The sequence below is a fragment of the Planococcus citri genome, chromosome 3, assembly GCF_950023065.1.
Source record: "Planococcus citri chromosome 3, ihPlaCitr1.1, whole genome shotgun sequence".
NCBI lineage: Eukaryota > Metazoa > Arthropoda > Insecta > Hemiptera > Pseudococcidae > Planococcus > Planococcus citri.
The window spans coordinates 25,514,160-25,541,266 of record NC_088679.1 but is presented as its reverse complement, the minus strand read 5'-3'; the positions used below and the strand labels follow the sequence as shown (position 1 = coordinate 25,541,266).

General features: G+C 36.5%; 1 protein-coding gene across 4 annotated transcripts in view; it reads right to left on the bottom strand.

Moving 5' to 3' along the window:
• Window positions 1-27,107, bottom strand: part of LOC135841089 (uncharacterized) — a 123,308-nt gene that overhangs the window by 61,666 nt on the left and 34,535 nt on the right. Inside the window, exons 2-3 of one of the 4 annotated variants that reach the window (XM_065357889.1) lie at window positions 13,614-13,737; window positions 5,257-7,167 (exon numbers count right to left, since the gene is read on the bottom strand). The exons of 2 other annotated variants lie outside the window; for them this stretch is intronic. In XM_065357889.1, the coding sequence (XP_065213961.1) occupies window positions 5,404-7,164 (1,761 nt within the window). In that variant the 5' untranslated portion in view covers window positions 7,165-7,167; window positions 13,614-13,737 and the 3' untranslated portion in view covers window positions 5,257-5,403. Of the gene's footprint in view, window positions 1-5,256; window positions 7,168-13,613; window positions 13,738-27,107 lie in introns of those variants that run through there. One more of the 4 variants, XM_065357888.1, reaches the window with a different exon arrangement.

The following is a 27,107-nucleotide window of genomic DNA, read 5'->3' as shown; positions in this document are numbered from 1 at the left end:
TTTTTTCAATTTCTTCTCCCTATCTGAGCAAATAAGTATAACCTTTTACACGGGGAGAATTTTCAAAATTTTGATAAATAATAAAACGATATTTTATTATATATAAGGTTACGCTTTGATATTATAAAAAGACCTTCTACGAAAATTTTACCCGCTTAACTACAATAAATGCGCCGCAACCTTTGAATAATTTATTCTAAAATTTCGTAAGACTTTTTAATGAATTAACCAGAAGCGAAATTTTCGCCGAGTTTACATTTTCATATTACCTACTGGGAAAGTGGATAATTTATAGATTTTGTTAGTTGCCTTTTTTTTTTGCTTTTATGAATACCAAAACACGAAGTTAACAAACTAATCGAACCCTTCTTCCGTTTATTTTTTTTTCAGTAACCACTCCAATCAAACTAATTTTAACATTGAAGAGAAGAAATACCTATTTTGGACGAATTTCAAAGGATAAAAGGTTGGAACATTTACCTTTAACTTTGGTCGGTGGTTATTGGGCACCTTCTCGACCGTTTTAGGTTGTTAGCGTGAAATTTCAGGAGGACGAGTTCAAAAGTTAATTTCTGACCAATTTGTAGTTGAATTCCGGAAAAAATGAGAAAAAAATCATGTATCCTAACCTAAGTGTGAAACGATTTGTAAATATAAAACCAAGCTAATCTTCAAAGGAGTATAACGACAGATTTTTCGTGGAGATAATATCCCACACAATCACCAGATTTGGAAACCATCGCAATTCGACCCTTTTGGAGTCTCCTGTGGGGGTTTTCAAGCTTCTCCAAAAATTTCAAGTCACTCTGGAAGGACCAAAAACTGAGGAGTTGAATTGAAGGAATCACCCTAATTCGTTCACATTGCTCAAAAAATTCATATCTTATTAAAAATTTGAAAATCTCCCTTGAAATAGATTTTTTTTCAATTCTCAAATTTTCAGAAATGCATGTATAATATTCAATTTCGTAGGGTCTTGTCATGCTATATTGATCTAGCTTGGTTTCCGTCAAATCGGAGAGTGTGAGTTTGAAAGGTTCCCTTGTGAGAAAGGAAATACTGTTTTCACCCAAGTTCTTTCCCCCTGGTAATTTCAACCTGAAAAAAAAGAGTCATTGGGACACAATAGTCGAAATTAATTTTTTGAGCTGAAATCCGCAGTATTTTATTGCTCAGCCAAAAAGATAAGGGATTGGATGGAGCGAAGATGATTAAATCAGAAATTTCAGTGAGTCATAAATTGAAATCATCAAATAAATTAATGATATCTCGAATGAATAATTGCGAAAAAAAACATATTTATTCTTGAAAATATGCATCTGAATTTTTTACGATAATACCGAAAAACGTAATTGAATCTATACATCGAATACCTCATAAAATAAACAAAATAATTCCCCGAACACTCGATATGAAAAAAATTGCAAACCAAAGTACATGCATAAATATTCAGAAAATTTTCCATCAAAATTATACACAAAATGCATTCTACAATAGTGAAATCCTACGAGCAATACTTTCAAACCCATTTCGAACTCCAGCATGCACCTTATATTATCTCTAAGGACATTAATAACGCTAATACCCTTCATTCTGGCCCTCACCTGCACACTTTTTTTCCGCTGTCATCATTCAACATCGACACAGCCGCCGCATCGAAGCAGAGCAGGAAGGTGGATCTAGCATCGGCGGCGTCGGTTTTAAATCACAACATTGGCAAAAGTTAATGAATATTCTCCCAAAGCGGGAATAAAATCTCGCCATTACGACATCTCGCGATATTTCATTCGGAAACGCATAAATTAATCCGAACGTTAGCTTTTTCCAACATCTATAGCATCCAGGGTCTCAGCTGTATTTTGCTAAAAGTAATTTCTAACGTGAGAGGTGCGACGTGACGCGACGCTTCCATGCTTCAAAAACACATCACGACAGCATGCAGCTAGCGTATCCACAGTTCCAGACGAGACACGATGCGACCCCCTCAATGTACCTCTATGTAATACTCACCCTCTGGTGCGAAAATAGTGAATTTGGAGAGGAAAAAACCCATATTAGTTCTTTCTTTTTTTTTTCATCGTTTCTGCATCCCTCTATGCACAGCATGCAAACAGATTACATATAAAAAGAGGGAAGTTATGGTATTCAAATAGTTCACCGCGCCGGCTAACAATGTATAAGCATACCATGATATTTCCGCCCCCGGTCGCCACCACCGTCAATAATTTTCTAGCTCGGTGGTGCGATTGCCTTGTTAAATAGTAAATACCCATCGTACAGGATGACCGAAAAGTGTTATGGTTAAGAGATCATTCGACTCGTATAGCAGATTTTCTCTGAACAGCTGTTTCGTGAATGAATGACGTCATATTTCAACGAATTACTCATTATGCACTTTGGAAACCACTTTCTCAGTTTTGAACCAATTGTCAATATTTTCCTTTTAAAAAAATTACGAGTAAACAATTACTTACCTATTTGAACTAACACATTCGGATTTTAATAGAACCGAGCCAGATTGAAAGAGTACGTTCCTCCAAGACTCCAATAATCAAAATTTTAGCTGCTCAAGTTCATTTGTGGAGTTTCATGCATTTTCAACTCATTCCCAAAATTTTCGTTTCCGAACAAAACAAACCAATGCGAAAATTGGATACCTGTATTCCCACCCAAAATATTTTCTCGTGGATAGGTCTCGACGAGAGATGACAAATGGCGCAAATTGCAGATCCCTGAGTGCATTTTCAGAGGAGGTAGGGGTGCTCAAAGTTTTGAGGAAAATGCTAAATTATAAATGGAATATTGTTAAGTTTGAGCAGGGTCAATTTGAAAACTACGAATGGTACAAATTCGGAACTTTCGCCACTTTGTAAGTTCATAAAAGTGCTTTTTAGACATGTGGTGAAAATCGGTGTTACCACCTTTTCAAGCGTCAAAAATTAGCTGGAAAAGTTGGAAATTGATATTCCTCCATCATGTCCAACTGTCCATGATCAAAAGCTCTAGAAAAACTACCCCAAGCACAAATTTTCCAGTTGATTAACACATCAATGAATTGGGTAAGCGTTTCTTGACATTCTCGCGGATTCAAACTACATATAAATGAAAAGCGACGAAAAAATCAATCCGATTTTATGTTGTTAATCAACATGAAAAATTGTACATGTATGATTTTTCCTAAATTTTTGAGTGTGAACGCGATGGAGAAATATCATGTTTCAACTTTTTCGATTAATTTTTGGTACTTGAAAATGTGGCAATACTGATTTTCACCACATTTCCAGAAAGCACTACTTACTATTGACCCACAAACTGGAAAAAACCGAAATTATACGATTTGTAGTTTTCAAGTTGACCCTGCTTCAACTCTACAAGACCGGATTTCCTGAAAACTTTGAGGACCCTTATCTCCCCTGCAAATTAACTTTGAGGACTGCAGTTTGTGGCATTCGTCATCTCTCATTGAAATCTATACGCATAAATCACTGACTCGAAGGACAAGAAGCTCGGCGATTTGACATGGGATGATCTACAGCTCAGGAAAGGTCAAAAATAAAACCAACGACTGGTATTTTGACAGAGTGTCTACAGAAATTTGTTGACCGAAAATCACTTCTTTTTCACTAACTTTCAAAATAAAAATTATCATCATTTTCCAAAATATTCCCCCTCCCCAAAAATCGATTTTTTTATATTTTTTTTCAGGGTGTCTAAAACAAAATTTCAAAATGAAAAAATTAAGACTTCAGCAGGACTTTTGGCAGGACGTTTTTTAAACACTTGGGATTTTTTTAGAGGACGAGGGAACATTCATTCATATAACGTACAAAAATTTTGATTTCTGCTTTAAGTCTGGAATTTTTTAATTATGGAAAGAGAAACAAACTGTCCCTGGCGAAGTGAGGGCAAAAACTCTCGAAAATCAGTACTTCGAGAGGCATAAAAATTATGTTTTTTTTGTGTGATGAGTTACAAAAGGTTCATTATTTTGCTTCAAAATTTTAAAATTCTAATAATAATTTTGTTTTGAAAAATTCTAAATTGAAAAAAGGGAAGGGAGACCGAGTGAAAGCGAGGCTAAAAGCTTTCGAAAATTCATGTTTTGGGAAGTAAAAAAAAAGTTTCTTTATGCAGAGAAGAGTTTACTTTTCTGATTCAAACTTTGAACATTTCTTGAATCTGAACAATAAGTTGTTCATTTGGAAAAAAAAAGAGCAAATAGCCCGAGCGAACCGAGGGCAGAAACTCTCAAAAATGTGAAATTCAAGTTCGAACAAAGTCGATAAATGAGCCCTTTTCTGCAAAATATTTTTCATGTGTGGAAATAGGATTTTCCACTTTTTTTCATTTTTCAACACTTTTTAAGCAAAATTGCTAAAAAATCACTACTTTTTCACTACTTTCACTATCGACTTTCAAAATCACTACCTTTTCACTACCTTCACTACTCTGTAGACACCCTGTTTGAGCAGGACCAATAAAAATCCATTTTGATGTCACAGAAATGGATTATTATGATTTTTGGGGTTCAGTTTGCGGTTGATTGAAGGGGTTTGATTTGATCAATAATCAATTTTACAAGTGGGGAGTAGGGGTGAAAATCGTCAGTTCGTTGTGGAGTTGCGAATCCGGTGCATCAGTGATCATACGGATGATTTTATATCGATGAAAATCTTGTAAGTCAGAACAGAAAGCTGTAGAGAGAAAGACTGGTAAAGAGTTAAAGACGTCGTCGAAGTTTAACTCTTCTTTAAAAAGAGTCCAAACTCTTTTGTAACTGTTCAACCATTATTATCGTAGGTAATTACCTACTTCATCGAAAACATTACCACCTACCTTCATTTAATAAAAGTCGTTGATTTTTGAATATAAATTCGGCAGTCATTTAAGTGTATTTTTCTATCGAGGAAAACAGTTTTCGCGATTAATACAAAATTTTCGTTGGGTATTAAGATTTTGTCGTTAGAAAAAAATATTGTCGTTAGTACACTTTTTCTAGTAGTTCGTATGTTTATGGTCGTTCTAACATCCCAATTTGTCGTTGAAAAATACCGAATTCTTCTGAACTCTTTCTGTAAAAGAGTCGAACGCACTGACTCTTTCACACTCCGAAAAAAGAGCCCAACTCTGAGACGAACTCAGGGTTTTCAAAGAGTTCGATTTCTGAACGTGGTAACACATTTCTTGACTGGCGAAAATGAAAAAATCATGACAACGAGGATAATACATATTCCTATGCGCATAAAAAGCGACACGAATTTATAACAATGTATTAAGCACTGTACATTTCACATTACGAAAATAATACTACAAATAAATGCGGGATCAAGACATTACGAACATTACGTATTAATTGATCGAGATCTTGTTTTTTTGTTTCATGACACTTAAACTATTAAACTTTTATTCCTTATCGTGCGCTGTGGCTTCCAAAAGCCCTAACGCTATCTCGAGGTGTATTTCCTCTCTCAAAAACGGAACACCACGATAATCGACGCGAATCGGTGGGCACTTCTTCAAGACGGGTTCACTGCACCGCATGTACTGATACCTACCATTGAAATAATTAGTCGCTTCATCTTCTAAAAACCTGGCGAGTTTTTTTCTGCTATCGGGACACTTATGGTACAGTACAGGCGGAAGCATCATGATACCGGCTACTCTTTTTTTCTGGAAAAACCTCAGAAGGTCTTTTATATTTCTTTCCGCCGATTCGTAGGAGTACTTAGCCAAATCATACGTGCCTATAGAAAGCATAATGTACGGTGGAAGATCAGGCAAATACTTTTCAAGATTAGTCTTCAATCTAGCTGCCGGAATGTAGGATCCGGCGAATTGGGATTTACCCCAATTTTCTCTCAGGTTATCCATGCCCAGTACAAGATCGCGGATAATGCCATAGGCGATACCGTCGCCGAAGACAGCGTAGCCATTCATGAAATACAGCTCGTGTTCTTCATCATACACTACTCTAGCCGCGTATTCGATATTTTCTTTTTTCTCGTACAGAGGACTGATTTTGGGAGGCATTAAATGACTCGCGTCCAGCTTATCACTTCGGATAATACTACGATAATTATGGCGATTCACCGGAAAGTTAACGACCTTCTCGCCTTCGATCGTTTGCACCGTAGTGAAAGGACTTTCGTCGGACTTCGGTTCACGCGGACGATCCTTTCGGCTGGAGCTTGGCTTTGGGGCTCTCTCCGCGTGCTTTTTCGCGTATTCGAGTTCTTCTTCAGGAGAAGCGCCTACCCCGTACTTCAATCTATCCTCTGCTGGCTTCTCGATCACCGGAGCAATGTCGTCTAAATCAATCCCATATATACTTTCGATGTCTTTTAAAAAGTCTTTTTTCAGTACCCTTTCGTGAGGTTCGACAACTTTTTCCATCTCAGCACCGAAATGGGAATACGAATGACTCGAACTGGGGCCAGAAAAATTTTGGCGAATATTTGGAGGGTTTGGAATATCGAATTTTCCCTGCTTCACAGGACTTGATACCCTCCAGTTTACTTTACGTTTATTACCGATGGTTTCTGGAGGTGTTTCAGGATTAAAATCTTCACGACGCTGAAAAAACGCAGCTGTAGGTTTGGGTGCTGTTCCCTTGTAAGTGGGGCCTGGTTTCATGAACGTGGGCGCCGTTCCCTTGTTTGTAGGCGCAGGTCCCTTGTTTGTAGGCGCTGTTTTCTTGTATGTAGGCGTTGTTCCTGGGTTCGTAGGCGCTGTTTTGTTATTCGCAGACGTTGTTTTCTTGCACATCTCCAGCATCACCTTGAGATTAGCGATTTCGAACTCGAGTAATTTGATTTTTTCATTTTTCAGTTTCAATTCGTCGCATAACGATAGAGGGTCGGCATCAGAAACTCCTGGGAAAATCACGTCATCGCTTATTTTCGCACTGCATGGCTCAAATCCGTGATCTCCGGTCAGCAACGACTCGCAATCGGGATAATAACACTTCGAAGCGGTGGCTGTAGTCTCGGTTTCACCATTGAAGTCGATTGTTTCGTGCGTAATTTGGTAAGCGCAGTTATCATGGTAAAGATGGCCACATGTTTTCGATTTCACCAGACTAGCATCGTTGCGATTCTCCTTTGGTCCGGTGCCCAGTGTTTCGTCGCATAGAGAGCAAGTAAGGAAGAACAGTCGTTTCGCCATCACCTGTGCAAACAAAGCAAAACTCCGAATTAATAAAAAATAACAACGAAAAAACAATCGTGAATACCAGATACATATTTGGTTCGCGATTCATGACATTGATGATTTTCAAGTAGGTAGCTAGGTACACAGCATGATGAACGGTATAAGTATGTTGAATTGAAACCATATTATGTTATGTGTAAATTCGTAACGCTTCATCTTCAAATGGTATCGTGCGTAGAGGGGAATCCCTCGCAGTGATACCATTCATGTGATAAAAAATTGTACATATTTTAAAACGTTAATATTGTATCATCGTCAAGGAATCCCTCACAGTTGAAAATTGTGTTTCTGACAAACTATATTATGATAGGTACATCACGAGGGGCAATTTTCTCTAACGAGGATTCCCTCACAATGATACCGTGCGAGTAACTTTTTCTCAATTTGGGTACAGGTGCGTAAGGTATTACCTCGTAGTGATACCGTTTACGTTTTTTGCGGGGATTCCCCTTCAGTGACACCATTGGCGTACAATATTGTAACATGATACCATTTAAAGATTACAGATAATGTTAATACATAACCTTTGCTAGTCTTTCGCTTTACATTTAGAGCCCCAACTGCCTTCACCCCTCCAAACTAACCACAAAAATTGTTCATTTTCAGTTCTTTCGAATTATTTGATTTTTTAATGAATTGCAGGGTGTCTAACAAAACTCCCAGACAAGAAATCATGACTGTTCATGACTTTTTCATGACATATTTTTCACATTTTTATCCAGTAAATGGTTATAACAGCCTATTTACTTGTCGAACAGGGTGCCATTTTTTACAGATAGGCATTTCAGTTTTTAATTTTGAACAAATTTTCAATTTTTAAATTGTTTTTTCATTTCATGGACTTTTTAAAAAAATTTCAAGTGTGTTTCGAGCAAAATTCATAATCATAACTTTCGTGACCACCTGCCAGAATTCGTGACTTTTTCATGACGTTCATGACTTTCATGACAATCAGGAGCCTACCAGACCAGTTTGCAGATTAAGTTTATCGATCTTCAAAAACATAGGAACATATTCATTTTTTGCTGACGTTCTTTAAAAAATCTATACTTATTATACATAGAAAATTGCAATAATTTGAGCAACTAAAAATCGAGCTGTGGCTCATTTTTTTTCATTTCATGGGCTTTTAAAAAAATGTTTAAGTGTGTTTCGAGCAAAATTCATGACTTTTTCGTGACTTTTCATGACTTTCGTGACCACCTACTAAAATTCGTGACTTTTTCATGACTTTCATGACCATTAGACACCTTGAATTGATAACAATCAGGAGCCAACCAAACCAGTTCGCAGATTAAGTTTATCGATCTTCAAAAACATAGCGTTTTTCAAAAAAATAAAAAGTAAATAACTATAGAAAATTGCAATAATTTGAGCAGCTAAAATTGAGCTGTGGCTTAGTGTCGACCTGTTTGATGAGTTTATCCACATTCAGCGTGATTTCCTGGGAAAATCCTCGAGTGCGTTTTTTCTTCTCAGAATACTAAGCAACGCTCCGAATCCAAATTTCACCATTTGACTAATTCTGGAGCCTCCAGCGCGATTTTGGATTTCTCCAAAATTTTGAACATTTTTCCAGAAGGCGTGAAAATTGACTTGGGCAGCTAAAAATCGAGTTATGGTTTATTCTTTACCTGTGTGTAGGGTTCATCCGCATTTGAGCTGATTTCCAGGCGAATACCACGAGACTCGAGCGCATTTTTTCAACAGCATTTCCCACTTAGGTATCATTTTGGGAACATTTTAAAATTCTGGAAAAATTGAAAATCGTGCTGGGGCTTCAGAATGACTGAAAATAGTCAAATTCGATTCGGCAGAATTGATATTAGTTCAAATAATTTTTTCTAAATAGAATAAGGGGAACATACATATATTTTTTAAAAAGCATAAATCGCCGAGAATGGTCAATTTTGGATTTTTTAAAATTTACCAAAATCAATTTGATCATCTGAAAATTTCAAGTGAAAATATTGCAATTTCAAGCTGATTTTTGGTTATCATTTTGCAGAAAAAAAAAAGCTTTTGACAACTGATTTAAACTAAGAAACCAGTTTCAAAAGTGCACAGTTCGATCGAATCATTTCAAAGTAGAGCTATCATTCGTGAATTGAAAAAGCTTGATGTAAGCGAGTGAATTCTAAATCGATTTAGATCACACTTCTTGGATCTGGTACAAAGTCTACCAGAAATCGATACTGTTTAGAACTTTTCGAATCATACAGTACACCTACATATATGGTTCTGGGAACTCATATGCGTATAAACATAGGTACTTGACACCGAGCGCGGGAAAAAATCGCGAAATAAACCACTAGGTACTCGGTATTCGCGCTCTAAAAACCATCTATACTCTTATTGCAGAGCGATGGTGGCGGTGGCGGTGACGAACCAGTTTTCAAAACAAACCAGTTTACTTGCGATATTACTTAATCCCGGTCTCTGTACCGTCACCTCGTCTCATTACGTACCCGATCTCTCCACCGTACTTCCACACTCCCGCACGTCTAATTTCATTGATAAAAATCTTCTTATTTGATCAAAATGGAAAAAAAATCCCGCGTATCAACTACGAGTACACTTCTCTGAGTAAGAAATCTTTCATGTATGGAACTTTTACCCCGATACTCTCACACTTGGTAAGGCTAGGGCAATCCGGGGCAGTCGGATAAATGCGGGTGCTGCTATTCAATTTATATGAATACCCTACTAAAAGGAAGTATTTAATGTTCTCGTTCTTTTATTTTATATATTTTTTTTCCTTACTCATTTCACCATCTCATCGCAGCATCGTCGTCGTCGTCGTCGCTCAGAGAATTATCATCACAACGCACCATCAATATCCAACGTTATCCTATCCGTCGTGTATTTACCTTTCGTCTTTCTTCGCTGCTGGCTTTTTCTCGCCTTATATTATACCTTCTCCGGCGACTCTGCCTGTGTTGTGTATATAACCAGAGAGATGCATTAAAATAATAATTTCTTCTCTGCTTTATGTGTAAGTATATCTACATGCATACGAAGCGAAGCGGTAGCACTCGTATACGTGTACTTCTCTATACGTGTGTAGTACTTAATCGCGTACTTTATTCTACACGACCACAGCACGATCTACTTAAGTAAGTGTCTCGCTCTTTTTCTTCGCGGCGACGACAACGACGTCCTCATCCTCTACCATCCTCCTTATCTAGCTCGGTATCGCGTTAAAATTCCATATATACTCTCTTAAGCTCGCATTTTTCATTCGAAACCGCGCGTTCGCTCATTTTATAATCATAAAGGAACGAGCAGAATGAAATGCGAGGAGGAAAAGCGAGATGAAAAAAAAATTCACCTCGCGGATACAAAATAACGTCGTCGTCCTGCTCTCAGCACTGCAGACTGCACAGCTGCAGCATCATCCTCATCATCGCCATCCTTTGCTTTGAAATATGTATCATACAAAGTATTTTCCTATACTTAAAGGTACTACCTCACCTTGCTGTTCTAATTCCACTTATTCTTGGCTGTTTATAGTCAACGTACCAGTGGTAATTCGATTTTAAATTCGACAGTTTACCGAGTTCGTTCTACGCTTTGGTGCTTTTACCTTCTCTATGCATATGTACAACACTCGACAGTCTACAGAGACGACTGCGAGTAGTACGCGTATATAAGTGTGTTAGTAAAGAACAAGTATCTTGTATTAATGTGTAAGTTCGTCTATGTATAAATATACGAGTACTTCTACCTATATGTAGGTAGGTACTATGAACGCAAGGTCGTTCACAAAATGATATAAACACAAACGGTTTTTACTCTTTCTCTCTCTTTAGTATTTAATGCTGCTCACCCGGCATCCGTGTTAATTCACTCTTCCCATCGTTTTGTCGTGAAAATAAAGAGAAGATGAGAAAACGAACAAAAAAAATTAATTTGAATTCCTAATGTAATGGGATCGCTGGCTCGAATTTTCGGCTTCGACGGCTTGTCTCTCTTTTCCTCACATCGATCGTTTGGTGTTTTTTTCCTTCTTCTTCTCTATCAATGTGAATTAGGATACAGGTAGGTAATAACTTTGTGCACGCATAAATACCGCGTCATGAATACACTACGTGTATGGGCAAATCGATATTTTGTCAATTTATTACCTCTTAAGTAAAGATTATACCGCCGGCTTGCGATTATTTCTGGTGACAGGGAAGTGGAGGGGAATAGGGTAGTAGGCCGGATATGGAAGAAATCGCGGATAATTCAAAATATACCTTATACGCAGTTTCGGAAGGAGAAACTGGTTTTTGAGAGGAAAATGGATTTTGAAAATATTTTACGAGTTTGATTTTATTTCTGCCTTATTTTATTGCGATTTGCAATTATTTTTCGATTCGAATAAATTTCGTGAAAATTGTCAAAAAATATACGGGGCCACAAAAAGTGACTATTTTCGAAGATTTGCTTTAAAAAATTTGCATGACGTTATGATTTGAAAAAAAATCAAGTTTTTTTCTGAATCATCGTCAAACAAGTCAAACTCCACAATTTTTATTTTCAAAAACAAAGATCTCCAATTGTACTTATCTAACGCTCCCATTATTCCACAATTTTCAATTTTTTGGTATATTGATCGTGTTTTTGAGGGGTAAATGGGGGAAGCGATCGTCGGAGAAGTCGAATTGAAAAAATTGACCTGGAAATAATTGATTGCTCTTTTATTATGAATCTGTACACATTTTGATAAAAATTTGAGGTGAGAGTTCACCTGCTCTCGAAACGTCATTCAAGGCTAGTATGTACTTGGTATTTTTTTTTTTTTTGAATTCAAAAAAAAGTAAGAAACTTTAGTAATCAAAAAAAGCATTAAAATTCAGAAAAAAAAATCACCGAAAAACCCACAGATTTTTGTTTTTAATTAAAATCTAAAAATGAAACTCGATATAAACTTGCACAGTTTCAACAAAAAACAGAACTTTTGGGCAATTGAGTATTGCCAAAAAAGTTGAACTATTTTGCATCTCTTTTACTGAAAAAAGAAGGTTTTTGTCGATTTTGGGCAACAAAACGAGAATTTTTGCAATTTCTGGCAAAAAAGTGACACATTGAAACAATAATTTCTGAAAAATATGAGATATTTTTGAATTTTTTGCAAAAAAAATGAAAAATCACAATTTTAGCAATTTTTGACAAAAGCATTGTTTTTTTGTATTTTTGTATTTTTGACAATTTTAGATAATTCTTGGCAAAGAAGCGAGTCTTCTGACAGTTTTCTTTTTTTTTTTTTTGCGGAAAAAATGAGATTTTGGAATTTTTTGTGAGAAATTACCGTTTTTAGCAATTTTAAGCAACAAACGAGTTTTTACCAAATTTGAAAACGGTGAATTTATTACTATACTTATACGTTTTTTTTTTTTACAAAAAGCGAGACTTTGACAATTTTAGCCAACGGCATGAGCTTCGTAGCCCTCACAAAGAAAAGGCAGGCCGATTATTGTTCAAGCAAAGTAGCTAAAATTGCACTAATCCAAACATAAAAAGTGTTGGAAAAATTCCCAAGTTCTGATCATTTCATCTGAAATATTTTTCGAAAAAATTTCTCCTCATCGAGAGTTCGAGAAGAGTTCAAGTCTGGATAATTTTTGAAAAGAATCAAGTTTAAAAAGACTTGAATACTTTTTTTTTGGAGGAATTTGACCAACTCTTAATTAAAATTTATTTTTTCAACGAAAAAGTTCCACTGACAAAAAATTGATTGAACCCCTTTATTAACAACTTCTGATAGGTACTTTTTTTCAATCTCATTTTTTTTTTGAATTTTGAGAAATTAAATTCCATTTCCAATAGCTGTTACCGAACATTGAAAAATTCACGTTTTTTTACTCGTATGAAAATTTTCGATCAAAATTTGGAGCTTTTATGACTGATAGACGTCTCGCGAATAGATTGAAAAATAAAACGAAGGTAATTTCTGCATCGTAAAATGTAGTAAAATGAAATAAAAATTGAAGGTAATTATAAAAATCGCACATTTCTCACCATTAATAGCATGAACTGAAAGTGAAAAAACCGGTCAGCTAGTTGCATGAGAATTGAGAATGTACATCTATTCTAAGTCCAATGGACGAGCTGAATAGTACGTACATACAACACGAACTTAGTATACCTGCTTCGCACTGGGCATATAACTAAGTAATAGGTTCAATTACAGTGGAGTGTCGTTAATACTTCCGAAAGTAATTATCTCTCACATCTGGGAATCATTACGATGTTTCGATGATTCACTTTACATGTTAGTATATATTTTATTTACATCGAGCATAGAGCTTTTTCTCGCTGTACAAAGTTCATATTTTCGAAAGATCAACGTACCAAAATGAACTTATTTTAATACGTATAATCGAAGAGCAATAAAAAAAAACTCAAAGGTACATTACCCAAATTAAATGAAAAACGTTTTCAAAGTACGATAACCATGCGATTACATTCGGCTCGGAATCTAATCTCAACGTAATTCAAATCCCATCAGGCACCATCTGTATTGCAATACGTTTCTCTTACCTGCAACATGAAAATAAGCAGGAAAAAATTACAAAAATTATTCGACAAAGAATTCCACGACGAAGCTGGAACGAGATTCAATAATTCATAGAATTGGTCAACGCGAGGCAAGTGAGGCGAGGCGAGGCGACGCCGTCGTAGATGAAAAATTACTCGGCCTGCGAAGATGACCCAACCGCGCTCATCATCATTTCTATACACGCTACAATGATCAAATATCTACAAAGCGAAATCTACTCAAGGTCGACCAGACGCAGACGACCCGTGTTCGCTGTACAATGGGCCACTGAGGAGGAAAAATTTCACCAACGAAAAATCATACCATACCGGTGTGTATCTGTATATGCGACACAGCTTGGAATTTTCATCCTTTAAATACACGGTTGGCTTTGCTGAGTACATTGCCATTATCATACACGAGCATAGTAAACGCCGAAAACGTACTGGAAAATTATCTCGTATACGTAGTAAAGAGCAAAACGAAGAAGAACTAAACATAAACCGCACAGTTGGCTTACTCTGCTATCCTTTACCCTATCTACTCGTACCACCAACTCCTCGTAAGATTCTATCCTTTAACAACACCACGTAACAGTAACTTGTTCTTTTGCAGCTTCAACGACCCGTAAGTTGAATTTGCAAGAAAAAAACACACACACTTTTGGAAAACTTGGCGTAGTCATTAAATTCGAAAGACGAAATTCCCCAAGCAATTGGATATCTCTTCTGCACACCCTACCTGCTTCTTCATCCGTTCTATACTGGTTAACAAAACCTCGTCGGGATCGTTTCGAAATTACTCTACATAAAGTTCAATAGTAATTTCTAAACCTGATAAGTCGGATTGCCGTTCTTCTTCTTTCGTGCATCTACCATTTCTCTAACGTCTTATTTCGAGAGTGAGGGATTCAAAACGAATTTTGAAAAAAGAAAAAAAACTATACAAGTTTTACAAACTTTGAATTAAAAAATTTGTGCACTGAAATTGACACCTCGACAGTAATTTCAGCAAAAGGCAGAGCTCTGGGTAATTTTTAGCAAAAAAAGCGAAAATTTTTGGCAATTTTTTCAAACAGCTGGAATTACTGGCAATAAAATTGCAAAAATGGGAGTTATTGGCAAAAAGTAATACTTTTTGGCTATTTCTAGCAAAAAAAGCGAGAATTTTGATAAATTGTTCTTTAAAAAAATACTCATGCATTATGCGTGAGAAGATCGACTTTTCTTCAAATACGTACAAATCTTTTACGAACAAATTGAGTCAATTTTTTTTTTTGAAACATTTGTAAAGCAATGGATCTGTTTACAATCGAATCGAATCATTCACGAACGATTGTTAATTAATTAAATTGACTGATTTCTTCTTGAATCATTCGCAAACGGATCAATTAATTTACGATTGATTCAGTTTATGTGAAACGATTGTATGTAAGTATAAGAATTGATCTGCTTTCAAGCGAATCGAATCGAATCATTCACAACCGATTGGCGATTAAATAAATTGATTGATTTTTAGATGAATCACTCGCGAACGAATTGATCAATAATTGGCAAATCATTCGCGAACGAATTGAATTTTTTAGTGAATTACTCGAGAACGAATTGATTTGTATGAGTGACTCGTTCGCGAACGAATTGATTCGTGTAAGTGACTCGTTCGTGAACGAATTGATTCGTATTAGTAACTCGTTCGCGAACGAATTGATTCATATAAGTGACTCGTTCGCGAACGAATCGATTCATATAAGTGACTCGTTCGCGAACGAATTGATTCGTATAAGTGACTCGTTCGCGAACGAATTGATTCGGATAAGTACCTCGTTCGCGAACAAATCGATTCATTTACTCAATTATTGGCGAATCATTCACGGACGAATCGAATATAATTTTTGGTGAATCAATTCGTTTGCGAATGGTTCTTTCAAAAAATTAATCAATTCGTTCGTGAATGATTACCTTACATGAATTAATACTTTCATGAACGATTCACTGAGAATTGAATCAATTTATACGCAAACAATTCGTTTGAAAACAGATCCATTGCTGTTAAACAATTCGTGAGGAAAGACTTTTTTGGCAATTATTGGCAAAAAAGAGATAGCTACTTTTTCGCAGTTTTTGTCGAAAAAGCGATACGTACTTATATCTTTTTTTTCAACAATTCCAGCCAAAAATGGAGACTTCTGGATATTTTTTGGAATTTTCCCCAAGAAACCATAATCTTCAGCAATTTTTTTTTTTCAGCAAGAAACGAGAATCAGGTCTGAATCTGACCAGGTTAGATCTGGCCAGGTCAAAGTGGGTCTATGGAATGTCCAGATTTCATCACATCTGATCATTTTCTGTATAGGGTATTCGTGAGCCAGATTCAAGTTTTCAAAAATTCATCAAAATTCAAAAAATAGAATATTGACAATCGAAAAAATAAAATTCCCACCATCCTTCAAAAACCCTCATCTAATTCTTAACTCCACGCCAACCATCTTGAACCGAAAAATAGACCAAAAAAACGCCTCGAAACACAGGAACATACCCATTAAACTTTCAAAGCATTTGCAAATTGGTTCCACCCAGCCACTTCTACAGCAAATGCATCTTGAAGCTTTAGTTAAACACCCCCTGCATACCGTTTGAAAAATGTCTACGCCTATACCGACAAAACTTCACACAAAGAATTCCTTTTCTTCGCATATCGACCTAATTGAGTACACAATGAACCCTAAACATGGTCGATTTTCCGCTACACTCGGATACTATGCGTTTCGCATACCCTTAAGTTAATTTCCATCTGGTAAAGTTGGTCGACTCAACTTTGGAACACTATCAAATGAAAATCCCACCATATTCGAACGGATCGTCGATTTTGCAAAACTAAAAACACCGTCACAGTTGACCCCGTTTGGGCGTATCGTGTACCATTGACGACGATATTTCAAAACAACTCCAAGAGCCGGAGCCGACTGCGTGTTGTTTCCTCCTCGCATCAGAGTATTATGTACATGAACTCCTCTTATATAGCATAGGATTATTGCATTGCCAAATCCGCACGCAGTAATAACGATTGTTGGTGCGTCTTTTGGTCGTCGTCGTCGTGTAGTACCAACCACGTGGTAGATCTCTTCATTATACCAAAATCGTCCATCAAAAACCACGCAATCTAATATAACAATTATCCGCCTTCGTTCCGATGTTCCTTATGTACTCGACTCCTCCCTCACTCTGTCAATGTTCTCGCAGTACACGACGAAAAACCACAAAACCCCTTTACTCGTACAATATGGTACATAATACAGCTCACTCTGTACCACAGATAGACCAATACATATCTCTAGACGCTTATAGTTTAGAAGATATACTTTCACCGCGTGCACAAAAATACTACCCAGGTACTCATAAATCCTTCCAAGTCTCATTGCCAGCGCAGCGCGTGCACTTATATATCGAGAGTAATAAAGTTTTATTCGTATCATCGATGGTAATACATCGAATTTTTTTTTCATCGCATTGCGTAGTTATGTGTGTACCTACTCGCCAGTTTCAAGATCGGCAATAACTATAAGAAACCTCTCCCGAATCTCCGCATCTTTCACGTGCCACACAAAATACGAGTATACGAGTACAATCCAGTTTTTCAATACATGTCGCCACAACCACAAATTGCTGTATCCGCGTATGCACTGGCTGGCATCAGCCGTTGAAAATATCTCATTCCGAGACATTTTTCAAACATTCGGATTCAACATTCATAAATGACAATTGTTAAATGCTACATAACTTTCCCATAAATGTAAAATAAAACACGTTTCTCTTCAACAATGCCATCAATATTTTGGCGAAATGTTGAAATCGCTATTACCATCTCACCCTCTCCTCTGTGCCTCCCGCGCATAGTTGCTTTTATTTACATATTTGCTAGTCAGACAAATGGACAGCATTTTAAGCAGTTCTATAAGGAATAAGGTGGAACCTAACTCAAGTATGGTAAGTAACGATCTCCTAATTGATAATGGTCTTATAACGAATAACGATTACGCTAAACACATTTTAGGAGAAATGAAAGAGATACTATTCGTGTTTTCCTCTTGCCATATTTTCAAATTATATGCAAATGCGATGAATATTCTGATGAAACGGTATTGGTATGATAATTTTCATAATTCAATTCTAACACAAAAATGACAATTTTTGCCAAAAATGTTTATCATTCTCAATACGCATTCCATAACCTTTACATGGAATTAATCTATTGCAGTTCAATTTTAAATATCGGAATAGTGAGGTGAGAATTGGCAGAAAAATAAAATTTAAGCACCAAAATCCGGTTCGTATTACAAATTTTATGGGGTAAAAATGATAAAATTTTCAACTCACACTGAATTTACAAAAAAAAAAAAAGTACCTAAATGCTTCTGCAAAAAATAAAGAGGAAGACGGTTCCTAATATTCTATTATTAATCATTAAAAAATGTTATAATTGAATCAGTCATTTCGAAAACCCCATTCTGAACCTTTTTAAAATTTTTCAGGAAATGAAAAAAACTGTTTGTGCGCTTTATTTTCATGGTATAACAGTAAACTTGTGCAGTAATCGATAGGTCTTATGATTACAAATATTTCTGTACCTTTACCAGAACTTGAAGTTTTGTAGGCTGCGAGCAATTCCATTGTGAAATATGTGGAGTTATGGGGTTTTCGAAATGACTTTTTTTTAAAACCTGAAAAGTGACACGTAATCCTAGAAAATCCAGTAACTACAATACCCAAAATGATTGAGTATGGATTTTCATTTATTTATTTCAGTTATACCTGCAATCTACGACTCAATTAATGTAATGTAATAAAGAAGCAACAAAAATGTTATCCATTTCACGGCATAAATTAAAAAATTGAATTACGTTGATGTTCATGAAATTAATGTTCTTTGTTTGTCTTATAGAAAAATGATTTCAAAAACCCTGTAAATGCAGGAGTTATGGGGTTTTCGAAATGACAAACGCTGAAATATGCACTTTTGAGCTACCTTCCAACTTTATCCGATAGAGCTCGCAAAGCACCATCAGAATCAGTGAAAAACATAAAAACCCCTTAAATGGTGATTTATGGGGTTTTCGAAATGACTGATTCAATTTGCAACATGAAAAAACACCCAAAATGGAAACCATTTCAGGGCAAAATAATAAAAAATGCAGATTGGCAAGAATTAATTCGTTCAATCAGTTAATGTGGCAGTGCTGTACACATCGGCTACTACACAATTATATAACTCACGTTCTTTATGTTCACGAGAAACCATTACACAATTGATGAATTATAACATGGTATGAACAAGTCTAGGTCTTGACCTTCTATTAATCGTATTTCATCCATCGAACAGGAGCCATAAGAGCATAGAAGAAATAAGGAAATAATTCGAAAAAAAGAATGCATTTCAGATCGTACTGAAATCTGACCAATTGATACAGAATGCCATCCACATCCCACGGAGAAATCTTTCGAGGTGCACTTCTTCGATTTGAACGAGACTGGGATCCCTGGAAAGATCATAGTCTAACCCCCCCCCCCCCCTCAAAAAAAATAAAATTCCAAAATCTTACTTTTTTCAAAAATTATTGTCCCAATGCCACAAATTGTCACTTTTTCGTAAATAATTCCAAAAAGTAGTTATTTCCATAAAAAGTCTTAAAAACTAACACTTGTTAACCGAAAAATTGACCAAAAATCTGGCTTATCACCAAAAATCAATTTTTCATAAAGTCTTACTTTTTTTCAAAAATTGTCCCAAAGTCTCATTTTTTTGCCAGAAATTGCAAAAATCTCTCTCAATTTTCCATCAAAAAGTTTCGAAATCATTTAACTTTTAAAACCGAAAACCAGAACATTTCAATTTGTAATAGTTCTGTTCTTTTTTGTGATTTTTTTTCTGCATTAAAATATGTATTTTGCTCGCGTTTTTTGTAACCTTTTTGAATGTTTTTTGGTTACTTTTTCAAAACTTTTTTGGTTACTCGAGTTACCTTTTTTTTTTTTCAGAAAAAATTGAGAAGCCCTGCATTTGTCTAGATTGCTAGAAGTTTTTTCTTTACTAAAAATTCAAAAAGTCTCATTCTTTTTCAAAAACTGTCCTTATGAGTTCAGTTGCTAAGTTCTGAGATTTTTGATAATTTTATTCTGCGTAACCTATGTTTTGCCCATGTTTTGTCACTTTTTGGGTTACTTTTTCAATGGGTAAAAACTTTGTCAATTTCAACTTTCAAAAGCTGCTGAAGACTTGAGAGCTGCTAAAAACGATTCGAAATCGTTTCCCATCGATTCGGGAAAGAGGGGGGGGGGAGGGTCATCGAAAATAAGATACATACGAAATTTCAGCGTTCTAGGCCAATTTGGTGAAATTCTGTTTTTTTTCCATTCTCAATCCAAATTTGATTTTCAAAAATTCACCAAAAAATCGAAAAATGCACTTAAGCCCGTGAATTTTTGACTGATGATGTAATTTTACATGCTCTTTCGATTCTGTTTTGTGCAGTTCAAAATTTTTTCCGACAGTTGAGGTACCTCTTTTTTTAGTCGCCATATGGCTGCCCTGACCTCTGATGACACCTCCTCGTGTTTTCAGTCCTGAGCTATGGCCACTGCTGCTTGGACTAATTTCATCCAGTCAACCTCTGTTATCTGAGGCATTTTCAAGTATAAGCCCCACCCCTCAATTCTCGCCATCTCAGCTTACTTTTGTATTCGAAATATCTTTATTTGAGATTCATGTTGTGTGATGATAAATCAAGGGACAAGATGATTTCTAAGGATGCTACGTAATATACATAGTTAGGCTATTATAGTTACATATGAGATCATGAGATTGACTTCCTCGAGCCAAAGCCATAAATGCTGGTCTTAGTAAATCATTTTTACAGTATTGGTGCACAAACATCCCCATATTTTCACTGTTTTGCTTCCGTTATGAAACTCACACTGAGTAATATAATCCATAATACAGAATACCCTCTATTTGTCGTGTGTACTATTCTAACAAACTATACATTTCCATCACTATATTACCCATAAACTGACAGAGACAGAATACCGAAATTCAAACAGGGGTATACACATATTATAATACGCGAGTATGTGCCAAAGCGAGAGAAAGATGCAGACAAACCAGTCACCCCGTATATAGCAATGACCGTCGAATACAAATGCAAAATAACCTATCAACGTCACACGCCATCGCGTATTTATATACGTACCACCATTGGAACGAAAACATTTCTAAATTTCAAAACACACCGTCGAATTATTCCCTTGGTAATAAATCGCTGGCTGATACTCGCGTCACGCTGCAGGTACACCTCAAATACATATTACGCGTACAACATCCACAGAAGAGATACACAAGCAGAGACACCAGTACAGGGACTACCTACTGTCGCTGTATGCAACGCTGTCGTCAATTCGTATCCTTTTTACCGCGACAGGACATACAGTCCACCCCCCTGAAAAAGCAAAAGGGTCGTAATATCGATACGTACCTTATACGAGTATATACGATGAGAGTTATCGGACGTTGGCGATTTTAAACTGTCATTTACATATTCGTACCGTCTCACTTCATTACTCATTGATTTAGTTTATATATATTACCTTTTCCTCTCTACTAGCCCTCCTTCGTCTACCCTGCATCCTGCATCTCCATCTCTGGCATAGGCATTGACGTTGGTGTTCGATGAAGTAAGCCTGGTTATACAGTGCAAAGCCAGACATATAAATAAGCTTCGCTTCGTGGTACCATATAATATAACACGTGGAATAACGACACAGACAGAGCCTCGTCGCATCTCCGAGTTTAAGTACAATTTTCATTCCAACGCGTCGAACTTTTCGACGTTTGCAAAAGCCTCATTTCTGTATTTCGTCCCGCGTCGTCCCTTATCCTTCTTCCATTTTCGTGCAGCAACCGAACAAAATAATCCTGAAATTCGATGACGACGACGACATCATACCCATACCAGCCAGAGAATAATCCCAGGCATCGTTGTCGTCGTCCTCTGCATACAGAAAGTACCCTCTCATAGTCGTCAGCTCCTTCCGGCGGCATTCGGCTACACATAAGATGTGTTTCTTCTTATTTCAATTTCCACCTTGTTATTTTCCAAAAATTACCTCTCGACGTATTTCAAATTGTACCTCATTTCCGCGCCTCCATTCGCAACCGAATCCCTTCGTGCCATCGCCATCATCGACGTCTCCATAAACATTACACACCGACGACACCTCTGCTTCGCTATACTTATCCTCCTCCTACTCCTACGTTGAAATAACTCCGTTCATTTCGCTTTCCTCCCTTCGCGCAACCCACCGTTAAGAATTTCCAATACCGAAATGGAAATGAGCAAATTTACGCTGTACGAGATTTTTTCTCGTTTTTTTTTCAGCCCTCCTCGACCGCCCAGTCATCACGATGATGCGCATTCTTCTTCAACTTTTTTCCCATCTCGTTTTTATTCGACGTCGCAATTTTCATTTTTGTTGCCCCCCGCCCCCGACCACGTCTTGCAGCCTTTTCTAGCCGACTCACTTAGCTCATCCGTCAGTCAGTCGACTCCAAAGGCGGTTTCTTTCGCAAAACAGAGCCATTCGAGCTGAGAATTCTGGCGAAATCGAAATCCTACGGCCTTGCTTGAAATTTCGCATGTACCGAAAATCCTGGCAGTATTATCGACGCGATTTTTCTCTTATCTAGCCAGCTCTCTCTCTACAAGACCTACACACCATTCGACGGCGGCGACGCCTTAATAAATAAAAATCCTGATTTTCGACGACCCGGCAACCGAAATGTACGACGTTAAACGACGACGCTTTATATTCGTTATCAAATAACAACACGCGTATATACCGAGAGATACACAGCTATACCAAATCCTATACGTATATATCCTTCGACCAAAGCAGACGCGGAGAAGAAAATACACTCTTGTGCGATTTAAAATTACGTATTTCGCCTTCGTATAAATCCTTATTTACGCATAATGACGCCGAAATTCGCTAGAAAATTTAATTTTCCAGCATCAACCGAAGACTTTAATCCAGCACCAGAAATCCTACAATCGAAAAGAAAACACCATATCAACAGATTCACTCGCTACATGCTGTGACCGACGGCAAGGCAAGAAGAAGGGTACAGTCCGAGCTTACGATTTGGCAATTTTCAAAACTTTTCGAGAAAAATTCTTTGTAAAGAAAAAATTGTCGCAATGTTCGTCGAATTTCTGTCGTATAGTTTTCGGTCAGCTACTACATAGAAAGGCTCGTAAACGAGGAAAGTGGAAGAGAGGAAGCATCAAAGTCTAAAAGTGAATTCAACTTCCGCTTCGCTTTATTGCTGGCAGCATTATGAGCAAAGTTTGAGTGCTAAAATGGTCGTTACTTTGTATCTTTCAAGTGTAGAAACAAAATTCATTCCATGTGATGGTACTTTTTGACCTTTTAAAATACTTATAGGGTTGTTCTTATCAACGAAAGTTAACACCCCTTACTTAATTAATTTCAATTGGAGATCTCTATAAAACTTTCATTAGCTTTGCCTTATGTATGGTGGTAATCAAAGCTTAGGCCATTTATTAAAAACGTTGGTAATGTTAGACATACTAGACATACTTCATCTTCCTTCACACTCGGGAAATGCATTCAAACCGTAGTGGTTTTTACACAATTAAATCGAATAAAAAAATTCACCATTCGAGTACCATTTTTAATAACCATTTACACGCAACAATTCCTCCATTAATAATAACTCACAACTGCAGAACACTTTTTACGTACCAACTTCCGGGAAATAATATCATTACCTTACAGCTCGCTTCTAAATCACTCCTTTCGCCCTTCTGGCTGCGAAATAAACCAAACGTCGAGCTTTTTTAATAAACACCGAAGCAGCAGTTCTTTTTAAAACGGTCAAATTACACCGTACTACCTTGCCTGCACTTCAAAGTATACATAGTACTTTCGACGCAGCACAACAAGCACCAAGCACAAGCACACACACAAACACTTCAAAGTGAAGAAATCACAACCTAATAGTACATCCACCCTTGTCGTATTTTTCATCCCTTCAAAAACTCACCACGCGTAACCACCATCGCGCTTCTGAAATTAGTACCCCGCCGGCTCGTCCCGATCCACGCCTTCGTATCGCGTCGCCTCATAATCTTGTCGACAATTTATTCATTCGGGCGAAATTATTTTCCATCCGTGGCGCAACACCGCCATCGCCAGCGCCATGCTACAGCCACGAGAGTCGAAATAAAAAAATATTAGCCTTTAAATTACATCGTTTGTGAGCGTAACAAAAAGCTGAAAAAAAAACCAGAGCACCACCGCTCCAAGAACTTACCCTCTTTGCCAATAACAGGTTATGTAGAGAACAAACGTAAACGCCTGCGAAACACCCCGACTTTCACTTCGCCATCATCCTGGTACTATACTTACACATCTTTGAGAGAAGTTTTTTAATGAGAAAATTTTTCAAACTCATCGACCTGTTTTTCGTTTTCGTTTTTCTGCACGCTTTCCTCTCATCTCGGCACCGCACACTATATTACCACTCGCATATATACCTATACTACTACGTAGACCACCACTACACAGATACTTTTCACCTTGTCTGTGTGAATAGCGAGCTAAATCAAGCACATATTATACCTTCTTTCTTCGCAATAACTTCTCTCATTCTACGTCAAATAAACGCGAAAGCGAAAAAAAAAAACTCGTATGCTGTGGAGCGTTGGGTAAAATTTACCCGAAATTCTCTCTTATACGTTAGTAATGGGGCACAAGCGTCGCGTAGATGAGGGGGAGAGATAATTAATATAAATTTCGTCCCGTTTTTTTTTTTTTTTCATGCTCTCTCAACCCCCTTGAATAAAGCAACGATGAGAAATTCCTCTTTGACCAGACAATACCTCTGTATTCTCGAGTACTTCGTGCTCAAGACGGTGTGGCTCCATTAATACTTCCACTTAGTGGTCTGAGCACCCGCATACCTATTTTTATCGTTATATAACAACACGTGAAATCGGGCAAAATGTATATTATTCTGGGGTCATAACACCGAACAAGAGAAATTCAGACGACACTGACGTGTTGAAGAATATTTTTAAATTATTACAAAAACCTTGACTTTTTTTCACAATATTACAGGGTGTCCTAGTTGAATTCGAAACGACGACGTGTCAGTGTGAGGTAGTGTCTGGAACTCGTCCTATCCGGTGAAAATCTCTGTAACGGGAATTTATAGCTACATATTTTGAAATTAAATGAAATGACTGCAGGAGGCATTTTTCCAAGGCAGAGTGTCCACTCATTTCTGGAAATGATTTTCCCTGACTTTTCCAGGTTTTCCAGACCAACTTTTCCAATTTTCCAGATTCTTGAAAAATAATTACACACGCGATCAGGTGGGGGGAGAGGGGAGGTGGTCAAATTTTTTCGAACATCATGACCTCCAAATATCGTTAATAGATCTACAGTTGTGCCCTTTTTTCCAAGCATGACTGTGTGCTCAATAGGGTGGCTTTTATCTTAGCTTGGTGGGTAAACAGGGTGTCTACCGGAATTTTTTGGCCGAAAATCACTACCTTTTCACTACCTTTTTCACTACCTTTCAAAAAAAAATCACTGCCTTCCAAAATATTTTTACCCCCCCCCCTCCTCACAAAAACGTTGTTTTTTTTTTTTTTTTTTGGTAATTTTTTACATTGGAGTAAGTACACGTTTTCATCAATTCAATGATTTTATAACCATTGCGACATTTATTCAAGTTGTTACAATTTCTCAATGTTTACATATTAAAAATACGAAAGATGAAGGTTTTTTTTAAAAGAGATTTTTCAGGATGTCTAGACCAACAAAATTTCAAAATAAAAAAGCAGGACTTTAGCAGGACATTTTTTAAACACTTGGGATTTTTCAAGCGGGGGAGGGGATGGATGAGGCAAAATTTAGCATTAAAATTTTTCGTTTTTCCAATGTCTTCAAACATCCCAAGATATTTTTCAAGCAAGCGGATGTCGAGAACATAATTTTGCCATTTCAAATTTTGATTTTATTTTCACCTTTTAGGTTTTTGATTTTTTTCTAAATAATGGAAAATTTGAACAACACTTGGAAAAAAATATACCCTACCGATTTTTCGAAAAAGTTATCGAAAATTAGTATTTCGAGGGGTATAAAAACGTTGTTTTCTTGGGTAATAAATGAAGAAGTTTATTATTTTTGCTTCAAAATTTTAAAACTTGAATGATTATTTTTTTTAAAAAATCCAACTTGAAAACAATGCAAACGAGCCTGAGTGAAGCGAGGCCAAAAAAGCTTTCAAAAGTTCATGTTTCAAGAAGTAAAAGTTTTTTTTATGGAGATACGTAAGGGAGTATTTTTTTGATTGAAACTTCGAACATTTCTTGAATTTGAACAATAACTTTTTCATATCGAAAGAGAAAAGCAAATCGCCCGAGCGAAGCGAAGGCAAAATTTTTCAAAAATACATATGTAATTCAAGTTCCAAAAAAATCAACAAATGAGCCATTTTCTACAAAAATTTTTTTGCTTGGAAAATCGGATTTTCTGCTTTTTTTTTCATTTTTCACTACCTTTTGAGCAAAATTGCTGAAAATCACTACTTTTTCACTACTTTCACTACTTTCACTAAGGGTAGACACCCTGGTAAATTTTTTTTTGGTTCTTTAGTGGGAAAAATCATTCATTCTTTCATCCAGTCTTTCTGTCTTTACGTCCTTCCGCATGTCTTTCCATCTGTTTGCCTGTTTGCCTTTTTGTCTGTCCACCTTTTTATCTTTTCATCGTTTCATCGTTTCGTCTTTTCGTCTTTTCGTTTTTTCGTTTTTTCGTCTATTCATCTTTTTGTCTTTTTGTCTTTTCGTCATTTCGTCATTTCGTCTTTTCGCCTTTTTGTCTTTTTGTCTTTTTGATGTTAAATGGCCCAGGCGACTCTGGAAAATTTACAATGCCAAAAAAAGGACGACTTCATAAAGAAATTTTTTTTTAATGCCAACATTACTCAAATTTAATCAATATGTAGTTTTTTGAAATTCCGGGGCTCGTACAGTTTTTTTCCAAAAAAAATGACTTCAGTAACCTAAAACGCTCAAAAAAGTAACCAAAAAGTAACCAAAAAAGTGACAAAGCATAAGCAAAACATTTTTAATGCAAACAAAAAAATTATCGAAAAAAACAGAACTTTTTGTTTTAAATTAAAATCTAAAGATGAAACTCGATAGAAACTTGTTCAATTTCAGCAAAAAGCAGGATGTTTTGGCAATTTCTTTTTCCAATTTTTGCCAAAAAAGTTGAACTACAAAATA